Here is a 19,776-nt window from a genome sequence, read left to right on the forward strand (position 1 = left end):
AGCCGAATGTGACAGCGTTTAATATATGCTCAATAAAGAAAAAAAATACACCGACTCGAAATTATAACGAGCTCGTATATGCGATACGGAGTAAACCTGTTTCGAAAAAATACATACATCGAATAACTTAATCTCTAATTTCATTTTTCGTCGAAGAATATAATGTCCCTGTTGATTGAGTCGTTCCAACAAAAGTCAAGACTGAATACTGCGCAACGTGAAACAGCTTATGCAACACAAGTTTACCCGATGAAGGCGTATAATGAACATCGGACTTGAATGGTCATCGCGGATATTGAAGTACTTTCCAAGGAATTTTTTGTTACGTAAAGTTTGATTTACAAGCGCGTTTTATCGATCGATTCAAATTGTCTCGAAATCAATTTTGTCGTGAGTTAGAAAAATCGATTTACAAAATCAAACGTGACTGCAGTATTAGGTGTTCTAGCAAGTATCAACTATTATAGGCTGTAAAAAGTAGACTTAGGGTTTGCAGGAGTGGGATCTAGAAAAAAGATCCCCCTTTAAAGGGGATGCTTAATCTCGTAAGCCAATCCTTAAGTGCCCTAATCCCATTCAGGACCCTTGAACAGTATAGCACATTTGGAAAACGGAGACCGAAAAAACACTTGGGTGGACTCAAGGACTTATGCGGACGTGTAATAATATATTTCTTCCCTTTTTTCACGGAGATTTCTAATTGCCGAAGGAATCCACGTAGAAGTGCATTCGAGCAAAAAAACGGGGAAGCATATAAAAAAAAAACTAATAGTAGCAAAAAGTGATACGTTGAATGAATCGCCTTGACTGCGTGGGAACTCAAGGTGTATATTACGAGCACTGGAATGGTTCAATAAAACAATAGTAATGAGAGATTGTAGCAGACTGGAAGGCGAAATACGACAGACTGTGTGTATAAACTACTGAAATGTTGACGGACGACGTAACGCTTGAACGACTGTTAAACGCGAAAACCGTGTCGTTAAAACCACCCAACGTGGGCTGGAGATATGTGGCTAAATTGCGATTTGTAACAATGCCAAGTGATTCTTGTGGGGTTTTATATATACAAACGAGACATCTGAAAGAGATTTTAGAACGCAATAATCATTTATATGCTGCATTCCAATACTATTTTTACCAATACGAAAGTTTATAAGATTAAACTGCTGCAAGCTCAGGACAACCAGAAGGGAAAGATTTTATTCGATGTGGAAAGTTCAGAAATGTTTATTTGAATTTTCGTAACAATTATACGACTACAATTCAACTCCGATGTATCGAGATAACGTCCGTAAATCGATTTGACACGTTTCCACGACGAGTCGTATAGAACGAATTCCTGGAAGACGTATAATAGATAATGTCAATTAGATTATTAATCGGAAGAAATTTCGAGAAATCGAATTAACGTGCGTGCGGAAATATCGCGTAGGATAGCCGTGACGTAACACCGCTATGAGAGGGTGAAAATCGGAGGAAAAAAATCAGTAAGAATTAGGTAAAATTCAATAACTGGTTGCGAACATTGTAGTCTGAATTTTACGCCATTAATCAATTGGCCGAACTGACTATACGTCCTGGTATCAAGACAGGCGCAGGTGTAATAAGATACACATAGGCAGCGGAACGTGACGTATGTATGTAAATCAGGGACGATCAGATTAAATACGGATACGCTGTCTATGGAAATATACACGGAGTGTCGTCGTTGAGGACTAACTCATCCACCCGCGAGATATCCAAAGCATGTGCGTCTCACACCGTGATTTTTCAGGATATTCACCAGGTATAAACTAAAACTGTGTATCATATTACGCGTTAATTAATCCACAAAGTGTTACTAAACGGCTACCGATAAGTGTCAAATAGACTCTATCTAGTTAGAAAATAGAAAATTCGACGAATCGAGCGGTGTATATTGGTCTGCGGTTTTATGCTGAATCGCATCATACAATCGAATCACGAATTGCTTCAACTAGGTAAAAATTGAAGCGGTGATGCTCGAATTGATACGTTTCCGGTGCCGGATCGACGTCTTAACGTTCGTCAGGCTCACAATATCTGCACGCTTGGAAGGAGAACGATCATCGTTTCAGAAATAGGAATAGAAGTACACGTGGATACGTATAGTGTTCAATTGGATTCAGCGCGCGTGTGTTAGGTGCTAAGCAAATGATCATCACTGGGGAATGCCCACTTCATCTCATGTGTAATTAAAATCAGCTTAACGCGTTCTCTGAAATTTCAGACATTCACTTTGAATTATGTACATTTTTAGAACTATGAGCCGGATGAAAGATGCTATCGCGTATCAACAGGTCACCCCATCCAGGATATACAAAAGTGACAGAACTAAGACAGTTGAAAAAACAAATTATCGAGGGAAAAAATAAACCTCCGATACCAACTTTGCGACGTAATAGAATTGGGGCTTGGTATCGCGGTGCAGGGTGGGACGCTTTCCGGCGATCGATCGATGACTAAACCTAACCTAATTATCCGGAATAATTCTCGGTAATAAGCCACACCGTCATGACTGTGACATCAACCCTCGTGTTAGCTCGAGGGGAAAATTTCATTTACGTTATTATGAACGCGCCTCGAGGTGATGCCTGCAAGAATGAAGGAAAATTAGAGATTAGCCCTCTTAATTTTGTCTGATTTGAAAGAAAATATACGCGAAGGAACAAGATGGAAAAAATTTCCACGTGTCGAGGGGCTCGCCTGATATACAGTAAACGCGGAATGATGAGGCTAGCCACGCACTCACCTCGAAATGCCAAAGGTTCAAGTCTTTATGAGTTCCCGTTCCACGAATACGAGCCACGTCCGCAAGCACTTCCCTCGTGGGGTTGATGTTACGTCATCTTCATTCATGTTTCTCACTTCCAGCTGGGTCATCAGAGTCGATATATGACCCAGTTTTGCTCGTGCGACAATTCGTTTCAAATATAATGTGTGGGTGGGGTTGGAAACACGGGATCTCTTTCTTAAGAATCAACTCATACACAAACGCGATAGCATAAAAATCCCGCCTAAATTCAAACTCTGCTTCAAATCCAAAATGGCCCCCGTTGACTCGCTTGCGATTTTATCTTTGCTCTCAAATAATGTCTACCGTTGATCAGCTGTCGAGGACTACTTCAGACTGAACATAGCGGCGGCAAGAATCATTTGATTGACATTTCACCCCTGAAGAAAGCACGAGACCTGAGAATGCAGTTGCCGAAATGGCTCACTTTTAGATTTCAGACAGTAATTACAACTGTGTGATTAGTACATGAAACAATACACGCCCTTGACAAATTACGGAAGTTTTCTTAGTGTGGGATTCAGGCCGAGATTATACAGATTGTGCTGGTAAGTATTTCGCGATAATTGCGATACTTAGAAGAGAGTTTTCGCATCATGGTTTGTCGACTAAGTTGCTTTGTGGGTATGTAATAAGCGAGCAGGTACAGATAATTGTAGAATAATGGATGCATAGTCCCGCGTATTCAGGAAAGAAAATGTCCACAAAATTGTTACGTCGCCGTCGACTTTGTGTGGGCATAATGCGCCTGTTCTCAATTCACACGACATTATGTTCCAACTTTAACTAAGCGTATTTAGTTCCTTAAGCACTTAGAGATGACAATAATTATCTTCATTTTCGTTTATAACAATCGCGTGTGTTTGTTCAGTGTCTTTTTTCAGTGAGTCATGGCTTACAGTAGCACCTGTTTTTCGGTGGGCTGGTACTGAGAACAGTTCGTTGTATACGCGATACGGTAAACTTAATCGGAATGTTTTAACTCCCGTAGCTCCTTCAATTGACTGTCCGAGAAAAATTCCACCCTTCAGATATAACATTATAAACTTTTAAATATTGGGAATGTTAAGCGATCGCGGATAAACGCAATATATTGGATCGCTGTACACTGTATACATTATTATTATTAATAACATAGACAAAATCGAACCACGGCGGGGATCTTTAGCGATGCATCATCATTTCAGTTGAGGTACCATTCAACTTTCCAGCTAATTCCACTGCCGCAGTTATAGGTATGTAGGTACAAGATACGTTAGCGAGTGTCACGCAATCCACGGTAGATATAGAATCGATTTCGCAGAATATACCAGTAACTGGTTGTATTTTTCCAAGAAATATCATGACTTAAAATCTGGAATTTATCGAATTTTTAAAAAAAGGCGACGTGTTCTCAGTGTTATTCGGTTCTCGAATCGTTGCCCCCATTCTGAGCAGACTTTGATGGTATCAATTTTGTGAACCGCTTTATCGGCTGCGAACGGGTTTTTGGAACATGCCAGAATTCGGTAATTGGTCTAAATATCGCTGTCTCCATCAGAGTCAGATCGAGTTTTCGACGCGCCAGAGTTAACTGACATTAATTTGTCCCAATAATTATAACGAGTGACTTCTGACCCGTGAAATACAGGATTCGGAACGATGACCGCTGCGCGCGCATACTGCAGGTGGACGATTACAAGACTGACAGAATTGCGCATGCATGAGAAAGTGTACCTACATAGATTATACACGATATTTTCCTACCTTTAGTGAAAGTTTCTCTTTTCTCCAATTGGGAAATGAATGATTAAATAAATATACTATGTAACTGGCTCAACGAGCAGGAGAATAAAGAGAGAATCCGAGTTGTCGGAAAAGTTGGGAAAGTTCGTCCGAACATCGCTGCAAAGTCTATACAGACGATCGAATCGACGAACTCGGGGAAGCCCCGTAGGTACTGCATAAGCTGTCATTTTTGAAGCTGCGCATTTCCGGTTCCGCGCAACGCGCTGCCACAAGTAGGTATCGCCGGATTTCAGAACACATCGATAATTGTCCAGCACAATGAAACCGCATGGCGGTACGAAAGCCTGATTATCGATCGTCAAGGAGATCGAGCGACTTGATCGCATTGACCAACCCGGACGTGGTGTACCTGCAAACATACTCTAGTACGCAGATATCCGCCGTGTAATATTATGCGTACCTTTCCAACATATATTATTATACCTAACCGCGTCGCGATTTACGCGGAATTCTATGAATACCATTTTGCACATCCATTCGTAGGCACACACACACACACACGTTGATAATTACACATATATAATCCTACGCCTGGTTATACTGTGATACGAATTGACGCTCGGACTCTTCCGACTCGGAGCGAAAGCACGCGCGCCGTCTCTATATCCTTACTTCATGGAATTCGACATTTTTGGGTCAAGTACCCTAAGGTTCGATATTGTACCACGCAGTCGGATATTTAGTCTCACCTGGAACCGCGCGCAGGTGTTGCATATTCGACAGAATAGAAATTCCAAATATGCATTTATCCATTCTCTCTGTCTCTGTCTTTCTCTTTTGTTTTCTTCTCCTTTTGTTTCACCTATAAGGTATATCCCGTAATGCACACACAAAGGTAAAATTTCAACCGCCTGACAGGTAACACAACAGCTCACAAGCTCAGTATACCTATAATGACACGCGTGCATTGTACCTACATACAAGACAGGCTCTGTACGTGTGTAGGTGTAAGAATATTATGTTAATTTTCATATTTTTTTATTCAATTGTAGCCGATGTGAAGAATTATTCATAAATTTGATGTCTATATGCGTATTTTCTCAAGTCATCCATCGCATATGAAACTTGTCAGCAACGCCACGTTCATTTTTCACTTAAAAAACCTTATCGCCCTTGATATCGTCTACAGAATATCGATAATTTCGCTCGATAAAACAGTCGGTAGGTACTTTCGTGATCTCAGCTTACCATGATTCCATGCTATATATTGTTTTCGCGGGAACACGAAACGTCCTAGTTTACTTCTGGTGGTTGACAATGATCTGATACAGGTATATAGATGTTCCATGCGTAAGTACGGAGAAAGGAGTGAAATTTTGACGTAGGTACGCATGACCGCTATCGTCGAAAATAATGTCGAATCACATAATTGTATGAAATTCTGCGAATTACCAGAGTACAACAATGCTATGCACGTATATTCATCAGGTTTCAAAGAAATCTCGCATACCTATGTGCGACAATTATTGCAGACACGAATCCAGGAAAGTTGGCAAAGAGACCGAGTTCAAGAAGGTTTCTGGTGCCGTTTAAAGCGTTAAACGTTGTATGAAAAATGATTCACCGTGCAGATTCAGTTTTACCATACACACATTAATTATAATTTCGACGCGTGACTCCGGCGCACACAAACACACGGGAAGCTCTGTGGGGGGTGTCGGAATTGGGGGAATCGAATCGCGGAGTCCTTAGCAAGAACGAGCGAACGAGTTCTCCGAATTGGTGAATTTACGATCCGATTCTGCGCGTTCGCAGCTCTGTATTAGGTATAAGTATCAATCATGGAAGGAGCTACGTGTAGTTTGATAAACGATGAGTCAGCCCTGCAGGACTCGCCGTTACAGGCGTAGGTATGATACGTGAGTATGATGTGCATATCGTATACCTACCTCTACCCGCCATAGTTAGCGACACTCAAACGGTTACTCATCTAATTGAGGGCCGCACGCCACTGCGGCAATTTTTCTACTACGTTCCATTCCCATTCCTCGACTCGGTTTTCGTTTCATTTTTTCCATCTTCTAATTATTTTTAAATTTTTTATTTTGGAAAATTGGTATCGTTGAAATAATGCTTTAAATATTGTTGGAATCACGCGAAAATTTGGTACTACAGTAAGTGTGATTATAGTTGTCAATGCTACATTTTTTGGTTAATCTAGCGTTGAATCTGTTCGTTTAGTTTACTACATTTTTTCATACCAACGCGACACTAACAGTGAAATCAATTTATTTCTCGACCAGCTTGAAATTATCGCAATAGCTGGAATTGGAACATTTAGTAGGAGTAATCATAACCTAAAAATTAATAACACATACTAGATTTTCTGTTTACAGCTATAACCCTACCCACAATTGCATTCTTCGATCACGGTAAAGCAATTGAAATAGTCTGCCAAGAGTCGGACCGTACAGTAACCACAACTGAAAATTTTTCTCTACACTGCTGGAACCAATCACAGGGTTTCGTTACATGATCTTCTATGGTATAACAATGAAATCCTGACACATCCCGTCATTTACCTCCGACTATAATAATTGCGTCATCATCCAGCTTCGTCACTCCGCAGTTCAATAATTATCGCTCCAAAAAAAAAAACAAAGAGGGAGAAGAAAATGCAGACGATTCTTCTCACGGGCCGAAACGGAACAGTCCGTCAAACAGCGCTGTCGTTGATGATTACACGACTACATACGTCCGATATTGTTAACATTGTTTTTTATTTTCCACGATGACGTGACGGCGCGCGATCATGGACGGAATGAGTTGGATTAGGACCGTTAATTATACTCACTTATGCGCACACGGCATAGCCGCCGTTCCTGTCGAGGTGAAACATGGACCAGCAGGTGTTGGCCCCAGGGAAGCGAATTATACGAGATGATATCAGGCACCGCGCTGCTGCTACGAGCTGGGATTTCCCCCGATACCTTCGCTGTACAGACACGACGATCACAGCTGGATGTTAACACAAAAATGATTTCACAGTATGTGATCCTGATTCCTGTAAAGTGTTGCTGCATTCACCGAGCAGGCCGCACGAATCTTCACGCGCCAAAGATTTCAGATGACATTTGGACGTCCTTCGATGACCCGAAATCACTTGGTTTTCAATATTTTCACAGCCTAAAATTATCGTATTTACAGATGATCGTTGTATAGAAATTTCAAATTTGTGCCGAACTTGAGAATTGGGAAAAATTTTGGAATCTTCATCATACAATATAAGCTATGGGATAGACGTGACTATGAAACAGCTTAAAGATTGAGCCTGTTTCGTGCCCCGGCCGTCGGTGGCGCTGTGCTCTAATTCTCTACTGCCAACTTAACCTCTTGATCCAAAAAATTATATCCGTTTCAGAACCACTGTGGTCATGTGTACATTATACGTATGATACTTCACAAAGGTGAATCTACACATATATACATTGTAGAGTGTACAAAGTATTTCTATGTGCGGCGTCCATGCCGCATGCTTGCACGATTAATAAGAGATGCTCAGCCTGGCAGGAACCGGATTTGCTTGCTTTGATAAGTGACTTGCACCACGCGTACGGTGAACGATTATAGGCATACCTATACATCGTACGACATGAGTATAGCTATAATTGTAAGCCTGTTACCGAAGCAAGAGTTAATGTAAAAGATCGTTACGAGATTATAGTTCTGACAAAGGTTTTCTTACAAGGCGATTGGAACCTTATGCATGATACAAATGATATTTTCTCAAACCGATGGGGAGGCAACCGTATAACGTATGTCAGATTGTATAAATTATAAAACCTTGTGTCGTAATCTGTGGTAACCATTAAACACTAGTTCACGCAATAAGTTCCACCATATAATATAAATCCGCGATGCTTTGACGTAATCGAAATTTATTGTCGAAACTTACCAATGTCGTTGAAGTATGTGATTGAAAGTAAACAATTAGCGTGAAACTTTATGAGAACAGAAAGAATGTAACCAGATGAACAAAATTACGAAAATTTGTGGGAAAAATTTGGAAAAAATTTAAGAGAATTATTGAAAAGAAAGAATATACATGTATACATATAACAACAGCCTGGACCTTAGACAGAAATCAAGTGTAGTTATATGTATGTAATAGATGCAAGCTTGATTATGTATGTAGATATTATACCTGCATACAATCTAGCGTTGGAATTTCGTACGGCTGGAGTATGTATCTCCAGGATAGGAATTCCGTTCCATCGATTCCAGTTTCAAAAGTATGTTCATTTCGAATAGCTTGAAAAAATTAGCATCGGTGTGTTATACCTATATGTATACACCTGTACTTATATAAATTCGTGTATAAGGTATATCGTTACAAGCTAGGTGCCATACGGTTAACCATGCCGTTTTTTTCCTCTTTTACTTTCTTTCTTTACTTCTTTCTTTTATGGGGAATACTGTGTTTCGTTAAATGCTAATTCTGTATACAACTCTATACGACAGGGACAATATTTCACTGGTACATGTGTATGTATATAACGCACATGGGTATTATATACCTGTATACACATATAGCTACAACTCGTTAACTATTTCCAAACGCGCCAACTGCACAGCGTGATGAGCAAGTTATTTTGATATATTTTTTTTATGTCAATATTATAACCTGAACAAAAATTTGACAAGAATACAATACTAATATGGTATTGATGAGTCTACAATGGAATAGAATGAAATCAATAATTATACAAAATTCGGGACAATTTACCGAGAGAATATTTGTACTAAACGGTTATAATTAAAAACGTGATAATTTCAATCCTCTTGTCATCTCGATCAGTTTCCATGATTTGAAACATAGAAGAAGGAAACAACAATGAGTGGATTCTCAATCCAAAAATGTTTGTGCATGGGTGTTTATAAAAGACGTGTCTATGTTGTGAAAAAGACGCAAAGGCCGAGACCGGTAGGCATGTAAATAATTCGAGGAGTCGATTGTGATCCGCGTGTTGCCTGACTGAGCGCCTAGAATATACTGCGGCCGGAATGGAGAGATCAGATTTTGCGACGATGACGTACGGATACTTTTGTGCCGCATCCACGTTATTTACAGTTACACATAGGCATGTATGTACGCGTGTATAGGCCGAGTCTCGCTGCGGCGTGACGTCACACTCAATAATAAAGATCTATTTTGAGTGAGGCCGTCGATTCGGCGTCCATACTGCAGGCTTTCTCTTTCTCGCATATATTTCCGCGCGTACTTCTCTTTCCGCGCCTATTATGTGAATGAGACTGGCCGTCTATTTACTTCCAGCGTTTACTCCGTTGATCGACCGGTTATTTCGCCTTTTGGTGCACTCTTTTCGATGTCCGCTCAATCACGAGGTATTTTTCGTGTCGACTGCCTTCCTTGTCAGGTAAGTGATGTCGAAAATAGAGAGGTTAGTCGATCAGATCTTCGTTAACGAAGATTCGACTTTACGGCATGGATACACATTTTTCAGTACTTTTGATCGCGGTTTTAGGTAATGAGGTACTCCTACCCTTACCGACCGAGCAAGCTCACCCTTTTTCTTCCTATATTAAATAAACAAACGAACGGAAAGGGTTCAAGTTTCGACGGTGCATCGCTCTTTTGTCGCGGAATTCAGGAAAGCTACTCATATCGCGAAAAACGTCAAAAAAATGTACGGTTTTTTATGAACATAACCCTAAAGTCGGTAATGGTAAGAGTACTACATGACCTTAACCCGTTGTGTTTTAACCGCGTGCGATACGACAATCTTATATTAAAAAATCTGATATTTTTCATGAAACAAATTTCTAAATGATTATATCCTACATCTTACAATTTTCCTCAAATCCATGTCTTAGAAATTGCAATGTATACAATATGTTTCACTTATTACAGCAGACTTAATTTTCAAGTGAACTTGTGAATATTTGATCAACGTTTTTGCATCTATTTGAGTCATCACGATTTATTCATCCTTTTTACTCGATTAAAATTGTACGTATTATTAGGCTCTCAATTTATTTAAAAAAAAACCTACACTATAATGCAGAAATTCAGTCGTAGATGAGAAATTGTAGAATAATTTTTGATTTCGAAGAAATAACATTTTCTACACCGAAAACTTCGCAATAATTATGTTATTTTCTCTTATATAGATTCGTAATATGGAAATTGTTATCTGGGTTCGAACATTGTTAAAACATAATTAGTATACGTATCATATCTAGAACATAAGTATAGTATATACATATACGCTTTACACCCAGAATAGTAAAAATTAGTTGTAAACATTGTTGAATCTTATAATGTAAGAAAAATGAAAAATTACGAAATAAACGCATATGTAATTATTATTCTGTACTTACAATAAAACACACATAACTTATACAAAAAGCATAACATACAATGAACCAAACAAAAACAATCAAGTAACATGGGATAAGAATGCAGTGCTCACGTAATGACAGCGGGCGACTCCAACATTGAAAAACGTTTGAATATACTGAGCTGTCGATTTCAGTATTGTCATTGGTTTCCTTGTTGTCTAATATAACGCATATAAAGAACTCAAACACCTCATCTCGATGCTCAAAAACATCAAAAAGGCAAATGTGATTCATGACAAGTGCAGTCCAATATGACCAGAAACTTCCGCTTTATGCGCCTCGATGAGTGTATTTGTCAAAAATGAATAAATTTGATTTTGTTTGCGTGAGAGAAAAATCTGTATTTTTTATTTCATCACATCCCATACAGTGACGAAAAGTTTTCAGTATTTCATGTATGTGCTTCTTGATTGAATTTAGCGAACCCTTATAATTATAACACGATGACAATATTCTAATACAACGTAATATAAATGTAAATAATTTATGATAAATAGAAACGCAGCCAGCTGCAAACAGTATGGGAAGACATGCATTACCCACACAATCTAATCTGGAGTAGCACTGCAGGAATTCGCGACAATATGATATAGCGTTTAACGAATTTCTACAGCTTTCTGCTTTGGTAAATTGATGACGTAATGAATTCACAACGATATCGCGTATAAATTAATACAATGAAAATAACAGTGACACGTTGAATTCGATGATATTTCAGCACAGATACTCATACGACAAATTAAAGTGGCTATCAATTTGAAGGAGTCAAAGTTTCATCAGAAAGGAACAATTCAGTCAATGACGCGCTGCAGATAGATTACGTCAGTAATATTTATGGCACAAAACGGTGACACGGAGCGAAAAGTGACAAAATAAACGAAGAAAAAAGCTGATTCCACGACATCACTTCTGCTCCGAACAGGACCAAGCCTGGTATTCGAACTTCGATGGATCAATTCGTCGCTCTACCATCGAACGATCCAATTTGACGGTTTCAAAAGCGATCGTTTACTTGCACGATGATTTGCCGGATCTTCTTGGAGGACATCCGGAGGCCAATGAGCAGCTTTCGAAGGATGAGTCCGAGTCGCTGTCCGACCAACAATCCGAACAGTCGCACGACGAGGCAGACGACACGTCGTCTGAAATGAAAACAAACGGCGTTCAAGACAATACTCGACGAAGGGAGAAAGACAGAGAGAGAAGTGAAATCTTCGGACACCGCGTTCGAATGGTATTCAAAGTTTATTACCGTTACACGCAGCACGCGTCTCCTCGCACGACGCATCCGACAGCCAATCGGACGGCCGCTTATCCGGGCTACAACGGAAAAGCTCGCCGCTGATTGACTGCCGGCGGCGTTGCGTCAGCCGAGTTGATCCGCCTGCAACCCCGGCACACTCCTTATCTCTGCGACCCTTTGTAACTACCTTTGTCTGTACGTCTCTCTCACTGTCGATCTACTCTTTCTTTCCACTCTCGCTTACTTGTCACGTTCGCGCCGTTTAAGGATGCATCAAGTGTACAGTCCAGTCGAAAAAGTGTCATGGATATTTGACGAGATGAATACATTTTGAAACAAAGGATTAGTTCGTCGTCTACAACCTGTACTGATTTTATATTACAAAATTTTTTCTTTGATCGTTGAAGAGCGAAGTAAAAATTTATGTCCAATCGATTCTTGGATAACACAATCACGAAAAAAATTACCTACGATTCGTTAAAATCGTATGAATGCTATTATAGTTTACTCATTTAGAAAAAAATTCAGAACAGTACGACATCTAAGAAATTGGAGATAATTATAATTCTCAGCTCTTTCCGAGCAGATACGTTCGTTTTTAATTTTCTTTCTCTGTATTCAAGGAACATTGTTTCGTTCTAATTCCACTCGATTAACCGCAACTCGTTCAGTATTTACACTGTGAGTTTCGACTAGACTGTACACCTGATACATGATTGGACATTGATTGGCTCCAGACTTTTCCACTTACTTTTCCGCCCGTTCCTCCTCTTGGACTTGCCCCCTTTTGCAGTAGACTTCGACTTTGTCTTGATTTTTTTCGACTGTGTTTTCTTCCTCGATTTTCCTTTCCTACGACGCCTCGGTTCACAGTCGGAATCGGTGCAGCTGCAGCTTTCGTCCGAGTCGTAGGAGTCAGAATCGGAGCTCGAGTAATCGCAGCATGCCGTGAACCCTTTGCCGCGATTTTTCTTCGGCTTGATTGGCGGCATTTCCTTGAATGTCAGATGAACTCGATTTTCAGGTGATTACGTCTGTCACCAGGGCTGCAGGAGTTCCGCGAAAATCTTCAAGATGGTGGATCGATCTGACGATGAGAAGAGGTGGTGTCCTTAACGACGAGTTGTCTGCTAGTCAACAAACGGTGAAGCACTGACCTCAGTGCGTCGAAACGAAATTGTCGCACCACGAACTTGTCAGTATATACCTGATGAATGTTCTGTTATGATCGGATGTCCAGCGAGTACGTAAGTCGAATGACAGGATTGGCTATATTATATGAAAAAAACAGTACACAAAGCGCCACAGTGAATATACGGCAGATTTAAATACGTCGGTTGAATCGCAGTGTTCAGATTTCCTTGAATAACCATTAGAAATAAGGCGACATATGAGCCTGCATGAGAAATTTCAGGCACGTGCTCGATCGGAGATTATGGATTGAATTTGTATGTTCTTCCTGTGTTTAGGTGCGGCTTGGTTTACTTTTTTATCAATTTTTGTTACGGTAGTCAAGCTCTCTTCGTATCCTATTTCGTGTACAGTTCATTAATCTTGCCCCACGGCGACGGGTTTTAAAATCAAATCGCCAGATAGTCACGGACCGTACTAATTAGTCTATAAGGTATAATATACCCACTTCCGCCGTTTGACACCTGTCAAAGCGTGCAGCCTATACTTTTTTTTTTAAGCTTGGGTATGAATAGGTAATTCGACATTTAATTTTGTTGAAACTTCAAGAATTTACTTAATCGCATTCTGTTTTTGCTTCTTCTTTTAATTATTCGATTATGAAAACAAAATGGCGCCTTTTTTATGACATTCAAATGGTTTACTTATACGAAATGTGTCCCTGCATCTATAATAAGAATATTTACATCACTTTGTTTCCAAGTTCTCTGTCAGTCCATGTAGAAACGAATCATTAATTGCTTTTTAATTCAATTTTTACATTAACTCATCGTTAATTCGAATACTATGTTTGGATGTGTTTCGAAGATTCAACTTTGCATAATCCGCTTACTTTTCATGAATTCAAGAGAAATTGTCGAATTTCATGGGGATTAAGGAACAGTAATTAGGTACAAGACGGACGCGCAATATGTATCATAAAAATATGAAGACCTCCAGTTTTTATTTATACATTAATCAATTTTCGTGCTGACATGTATAGTCGATGACTCACGAAGAGAGGGATGCTTAGATGGCGCGATTCTCATCAACATAAGTATAACTCGCATTAATCCTAAAACGAAATAGTATGTACCCATCTATACGTATTTGTTACGCTGACCGAATCCCAGAAGCATTCCGCACCGCGTCGCAATTCGCAATTACCGAGAACAGAACGAAAAATAAAAAATAACTCTCACCGACGAAATCGTATAAATAAACTAAAATCTACGGTTTTTGATGCTAACCACTCGCCTTTCTAGTTTTAATAATATAGATAATGGTGATAAATATTAGGATTTTCGGATCTTAAGAGAAAAAAAAAACAAATGTGTACAACTTCACAAGTGAATCATAGTTTTTGTCTGAATATACCCGTAAGATTGATTTTTCTGCGTTTTGAACTGTTCGAGATTGATGATTAAAACTGATTGCTTAACCACGCGGCGATTGAGCTTTGAGAAATTGATTGGCAAATGGTTGTATTGATTTCTTTCTTTTTCTTTCAATTTCTCTATCACTTCTTGTCTCACACGTAGGAGTTAATGACGCAAAGAAAGTATATTGATTAATATCAGCCATGGAGCGGTGATGCTGCGGCCGGCTCTCTCGACCCCGACAGAATTGACGTAGGTGTGAAACTAAGTGATTGAGAAAAAAGGCGAAGGGGGAGGGAAAAATACGATATAATAAATAAATAAAAGAGGCAACGACGACCCGGCGAGTGTGTAGTACAAGATAGTTGACGCTGAAATTTTATCAATCATCGCCCACGCTCTGTACATACATATGTTATATACATATTAGTACACGGCGAAAAGGCAAACGAGCGAATGAATACATTATAGACGTATATATTCAAGGATTATCAATTAGCGTCTATTACTCGCACAAACACGGGGATCCGTGTGGGTTGCGAATATTTCGGTAATTCGAAAACAGGTGTTTCATTCAACCGCGTAATAAGTTTCACCGCATATCAATCGGTCTTTAAAGATTCGACGTGACTAAATTTCTCGCACTCGGCATCATCCGTATGACTGCATTAGCAGGTAAGTTATGCATTACATTCACACTTCGAGGTTGTAAAGAGACAATGATATCCGAACATTAATGATCAACGGCGTTGATATGTATATATGGGGCATTCCAGGTCAAATTTGCAACTCATGTACCTCAACGCCTTCGATTTTGATCATTTTTTAGTATGATATTGCAGCCGACCCACAAGGTTCTCGGAATTTTTGTTCCGATTTTTTTAGCCACCAGTGAATTTAAAAAAAAATCGAAAAACGAATTGGTTTTTCAATTTTTTTTAAATTTCACTGGTGGCCAAAAAATCTGAAAAAAATCCTGAGACTCTATTGGATCGGTTGCAACATCATATTAAAAAAATATCAAAATCGAAGGTGTGGACGTACATGGGCTGCAAATTCGACATGGAATGTATACAAAGTACAAGTAAAATTCGAGAGCAGGAGCATTTGGTCTGTCAGGGCGACCAACATTCATAGGTTCAGATGATAAGTCGCCGAGCTGTATGTGACCTCAAAAATGTTGGTCACCCTGACAAAACAACTGCTCGTGCTCTCGAATTTTAGCGCATGCGCATCAAACGATTCGGTCGTTAGCAATTCAGTCTGTAAATATAAATATATGTATATTAAAATGCTTAATGTTTGTCGATGCGGCATAAATCTTTCGAGATATATATCTTCTATTTTCATTCTTGCGTCATTCGTTTTAGTTGACTTTTCTAAAAAGGGTCCTTCCGTGCTTAATGATATTTATTAACCTTCGACGATTTTTTCCCCGGTGCTCATCCGATGAATGGATTTAATTACCTCGAGGTTTGAACGAGCTGCATGCTGCAGCGACGACGCCTCGTGTCGTCTCGGAAAGACTTACTACCGACTTCACATAGGCAAAGGTACACACATTACTACGGGCCACAAGCTACAAAGGCAAGAAAAGGTAGTCAGGGTCGTTCCGTCGCCGCTGGGTTGAAGAAATTTTCAAAGAATGCGTGGGAGGCTCCGGTGTGGGCGCTTCTTTGCGCCGCGTGCTCGCCCATTTGATAATACAATTATAAAACCAGTATAGGTACGTACAGGTACTAAGGTCTGACTCTCCGTCCATACTTACCTTCATTTATACCTTCGTCTATTTGGTAATCCGCACTTTAATTATACCTGCAGCACAGCGTACAAATGTAGAGCCACGGATACACGCGGTGTCCTCTTAAGAGAGAGAGAGAGAGAGGGGAAGAGGAGGAGAAGACGAATTAACGGATGAAAAATAAAAGGACTATAAGTTGTAATGATCCTTGCGAGATTAAATACCTTCGCCGACTCCATGAGCGCGGGTTTAACGCTCGAACGCTCGTGATGCTTATGGTACAGTATCTTACGTTTATAATTTGAAAGATTCCTCTCTTCTACTTTTATTTTTAATTCCCTTTTCATCACTTCTTTTTCTTCAATTATTATACCCACACCGTCCCGCAGCTCGTATTTTATGCCTTGGCTTACTCGGTACCGCTGGATTTCTTATCTCCTGCAGCTGGTGCATTTGAGTCTGAGACAGAAGATTTTTCTTCAAGCCTCGTGCAATTTCCTCGTGGGCAAATTAATTTTTCTCCATTTTCAATGGACGATGGAATGAATTTCTCGTTTCGTTACCGCTTGTAACCCTCTCACGGAATCTCACACATCAATCTTTTCGGCACTCGTCGCAGCTGCTCTTCCAATAGTCCTCGTTAAACTCTGGATAAGTATACAGAATGCAGAGCACGTAGTGAAGCAATTTGTGATGGGAAGATCGAGGTGTCGACGGGTTGTTTGATGTCACAACACGGACACAGAAGCCGCACACGTCGGCCCGATGTTCACTATTCAGTTTTACAGATGCGTGCGTCGCTTCTGGGTTTAATTTTCCCCCTTTTTGTTCCTTTCCAAAGCCTCGGTCGGATCGTAGGCTGCGATGCGTAATCACGGCGACTAGACTTGACGATCGGTTGATCGTGATCAGAGTCATGCCGAGGGTCCGGGATGCTCATAATAACGTGAAAGCCGGTGCGTAGGTATTCCGTGGACAGAAAAAGACGGGAGAGGAGAAGATAAGGATGGCCGATCTTAAGGCGAGTATTTTCAGTCGGTAATGACGTCGTTAGAGGGGCAGAATTTGGCTAACAATTAATAAATCAAGGCGACGCCGTGCCCTCTTATATAGATGAAACAACTATTAACAAGATTGTCGATAAAAGTCGCGCTCGTTACCGGGGCTAATACGCCCTGCATGTCTTCAATCTATACCTCGTCAAGATGCACTGGAGCTAATTGCGAGGAGCGTTTATTCGAACAGGAAGGACTAAAGGTCAGGTTATGGTTCTGCCTACTGTTTTCTCTCTGGCCGGTTTTACGTGCTTTTAAATTAACGGTTTGGGTCGTTAACGGTTTTGGTACCTCTTTCATAAAGACTAGGTTTATAGTGTGTGTGCCGTGCATATATATGTATATATGTATATCTGAGGCTCGGAGATGTCAGAGGGCCACTGGACGAGGAGAAAAAGGAAGGAACGGATGCCAGGCATCACATTATCCTGCAGTAACAGTGGGACAATTTTCCCTCCCGTGTACCTAGTCCGCTGCTCTGGCTATGTTTGTTGAGCAAATAAATCAAAGTGTTTGGAGAGTGAGTTGTTGACCACTGATACAACTAAATTATTATTAGGAGTGACAGTCTTTAAACATCAGTAGGCATAGGTAATACGCAAGGCAGTGGTTCTTCACTTCTATTACACACACACACACACACACGCGTATGCATTAATGTACACTTTACCCAAATGTTCCGCGGCACTTGATGTCACACGTGTTTAATTACACCAGATGTCGCATATAATGTCGAGTTTCCTAATCACCTGCATTTTATTCTTCCAGATTTTTTTCGCTTATCCAGCATAATATGTGCCTTCAATTTCACCGGTATATGATAGCAAGTTTCCACTCCGTCGTTCTAGACGCACCTGTCACTCGGGCGTCGCGCAAGCTCCACTCGACGTCACGCCGTCCGACGTAGAGAGTGTCATTTGTTTGAAGAGGCACTTTGTTGCTCGAGCTGGGGAGTCGTACCTCGGAAAAGTCACGCCGGGTATTTTAAAGTACGGATTCGAACGTGTGTATTTCAACATTTTACAACCAACGGCTTTCCTCCCTTTCGCATTTTTCACTCAAACACCTCTCTCCTTTGTTTTTTTTTTTTCATCAAATCTGCCAGCTCTCCAGAAAGATGCTTTGAATTTTTATGCCACTTTGCAGGTGACCTCATATCTTTATCACGATCATTTTTTCCCTGTCATTATCGCCGTTACGAGACCGTAACTAGATGATTTACTTGACTAAAAAAAATCCGCTTTATACATACATGTATACATATTCTTTTTGTATTACACATGCATGTGTATAATAAGTGTAAAATAGACATCAGAAGATAATTTAGCGAAGGATTTAATAGCGGCGATGATGACAGCACGTCTTGGGTACTCCACAAATTAATATGCTGGGTTGATTGATTAACCTCTGTTACCCCCGAAGCCCAGCAGGAAAGCACGCGACGTACTGATTTTGCACGCGCAGTGTTTATATTTATGTATAACGTAATGTACGACACACACGTTATGCCATACATACAGAATTACCGTGGAGGCAATTATTTCGACGTTCAATTTGCAATAGGCTGACTGTGTTCGTCGTATTTAGAAATTCGTCATTGTACATCACCGTACTCCGGATGTCCCGCTGCTCAAACAACCCAGGAATATTTTTCACAACCATCAAATCCATCTTCCTTGAATCGATGACATACCATACCATTAAAAAATTAACGCTGATTCAGTCACGCCTCAAAGTCAACGCTCCGCTCTTGTAAGCGGATTCACCGACACTTGCATACTTGATTCTTCATGGATTCAAATTATTGTCAACTGATCCTTATGAATATGGTGCATCATATGACTACCTTCGGAGCCGGCTGATATATGCTTCTTTTTCCGCCTCTTTTGTGTACTTTCCAGGAGACGTTGGACCTCGCTGCATGTCCCGCCCCCTATTTCGCCCCGGTTAATAAATCCAAACAACAATAAGGCCCAGCTCTACGATGGCTCCACAAGTAGCTGTTCCATTTCTCTCGTACCGCAAGGCTTAACAGAATGATTTTTATCCTAATTTGTTCACTGAGTATACCTACTTAGAGAAAAGTTTTTGCTTTTTAAACCAAATCAGGTTTTAATAGCTTTCTCCCTTGGAAACTCGCAAGAGATATGCAAAACATGGTAGGATTGCAACAGATGAGTAACTAGGATTTAGTCAAAAGGATTAAAATAATATCTCTACTT

General features: G+C 40.2%; 1 protein-coding gene across 1 annotated transcript; it reads right to left on the reverse strand.

The window, feature by feature from the left end:
- Positions 1–11,399: 11,399 nt before the first annotated feature.
- On the reverse strand, positions 11,400–13,379 carry LOC124410941. The gene is made up of 2 exons (XM_046889690.1): positions 12,961–13,379; positions 11,400–12,108 (listed from the first exon to the last, which is right to left on the reverse strand). The coding sequence occupies exons 1-2, from the start codon at positions 13,199–13,201 to the stop codon at positions 11,975–11,977; spliced, it is 375 nt and encodes a 124-aa protein (XP_046745646.1). The 5' UTR covers positions 13,202–13,379; the 3' UTR covers positions 11,400–11,974.
- Between the last annotated feature and the right edge of the window lie 6,397 nt (positions 13,380–19,776).

The sequence above is a fragment of the Diprion similis genome, chromosome 10 (assembly GCF_021155765.1).
Source record: "Diprion similis isolate iyDipSimi1 chromosome 10, iyDipSimi1.1, whole genome shotgun sequence".
Classification (NCBI taxonomy): domain Eukaryota; kingdom Metazoa; phylum Arthropoda; class Insecta; order Hymenoptera; family Diprionidae; genus Diprion; species Diprion similis.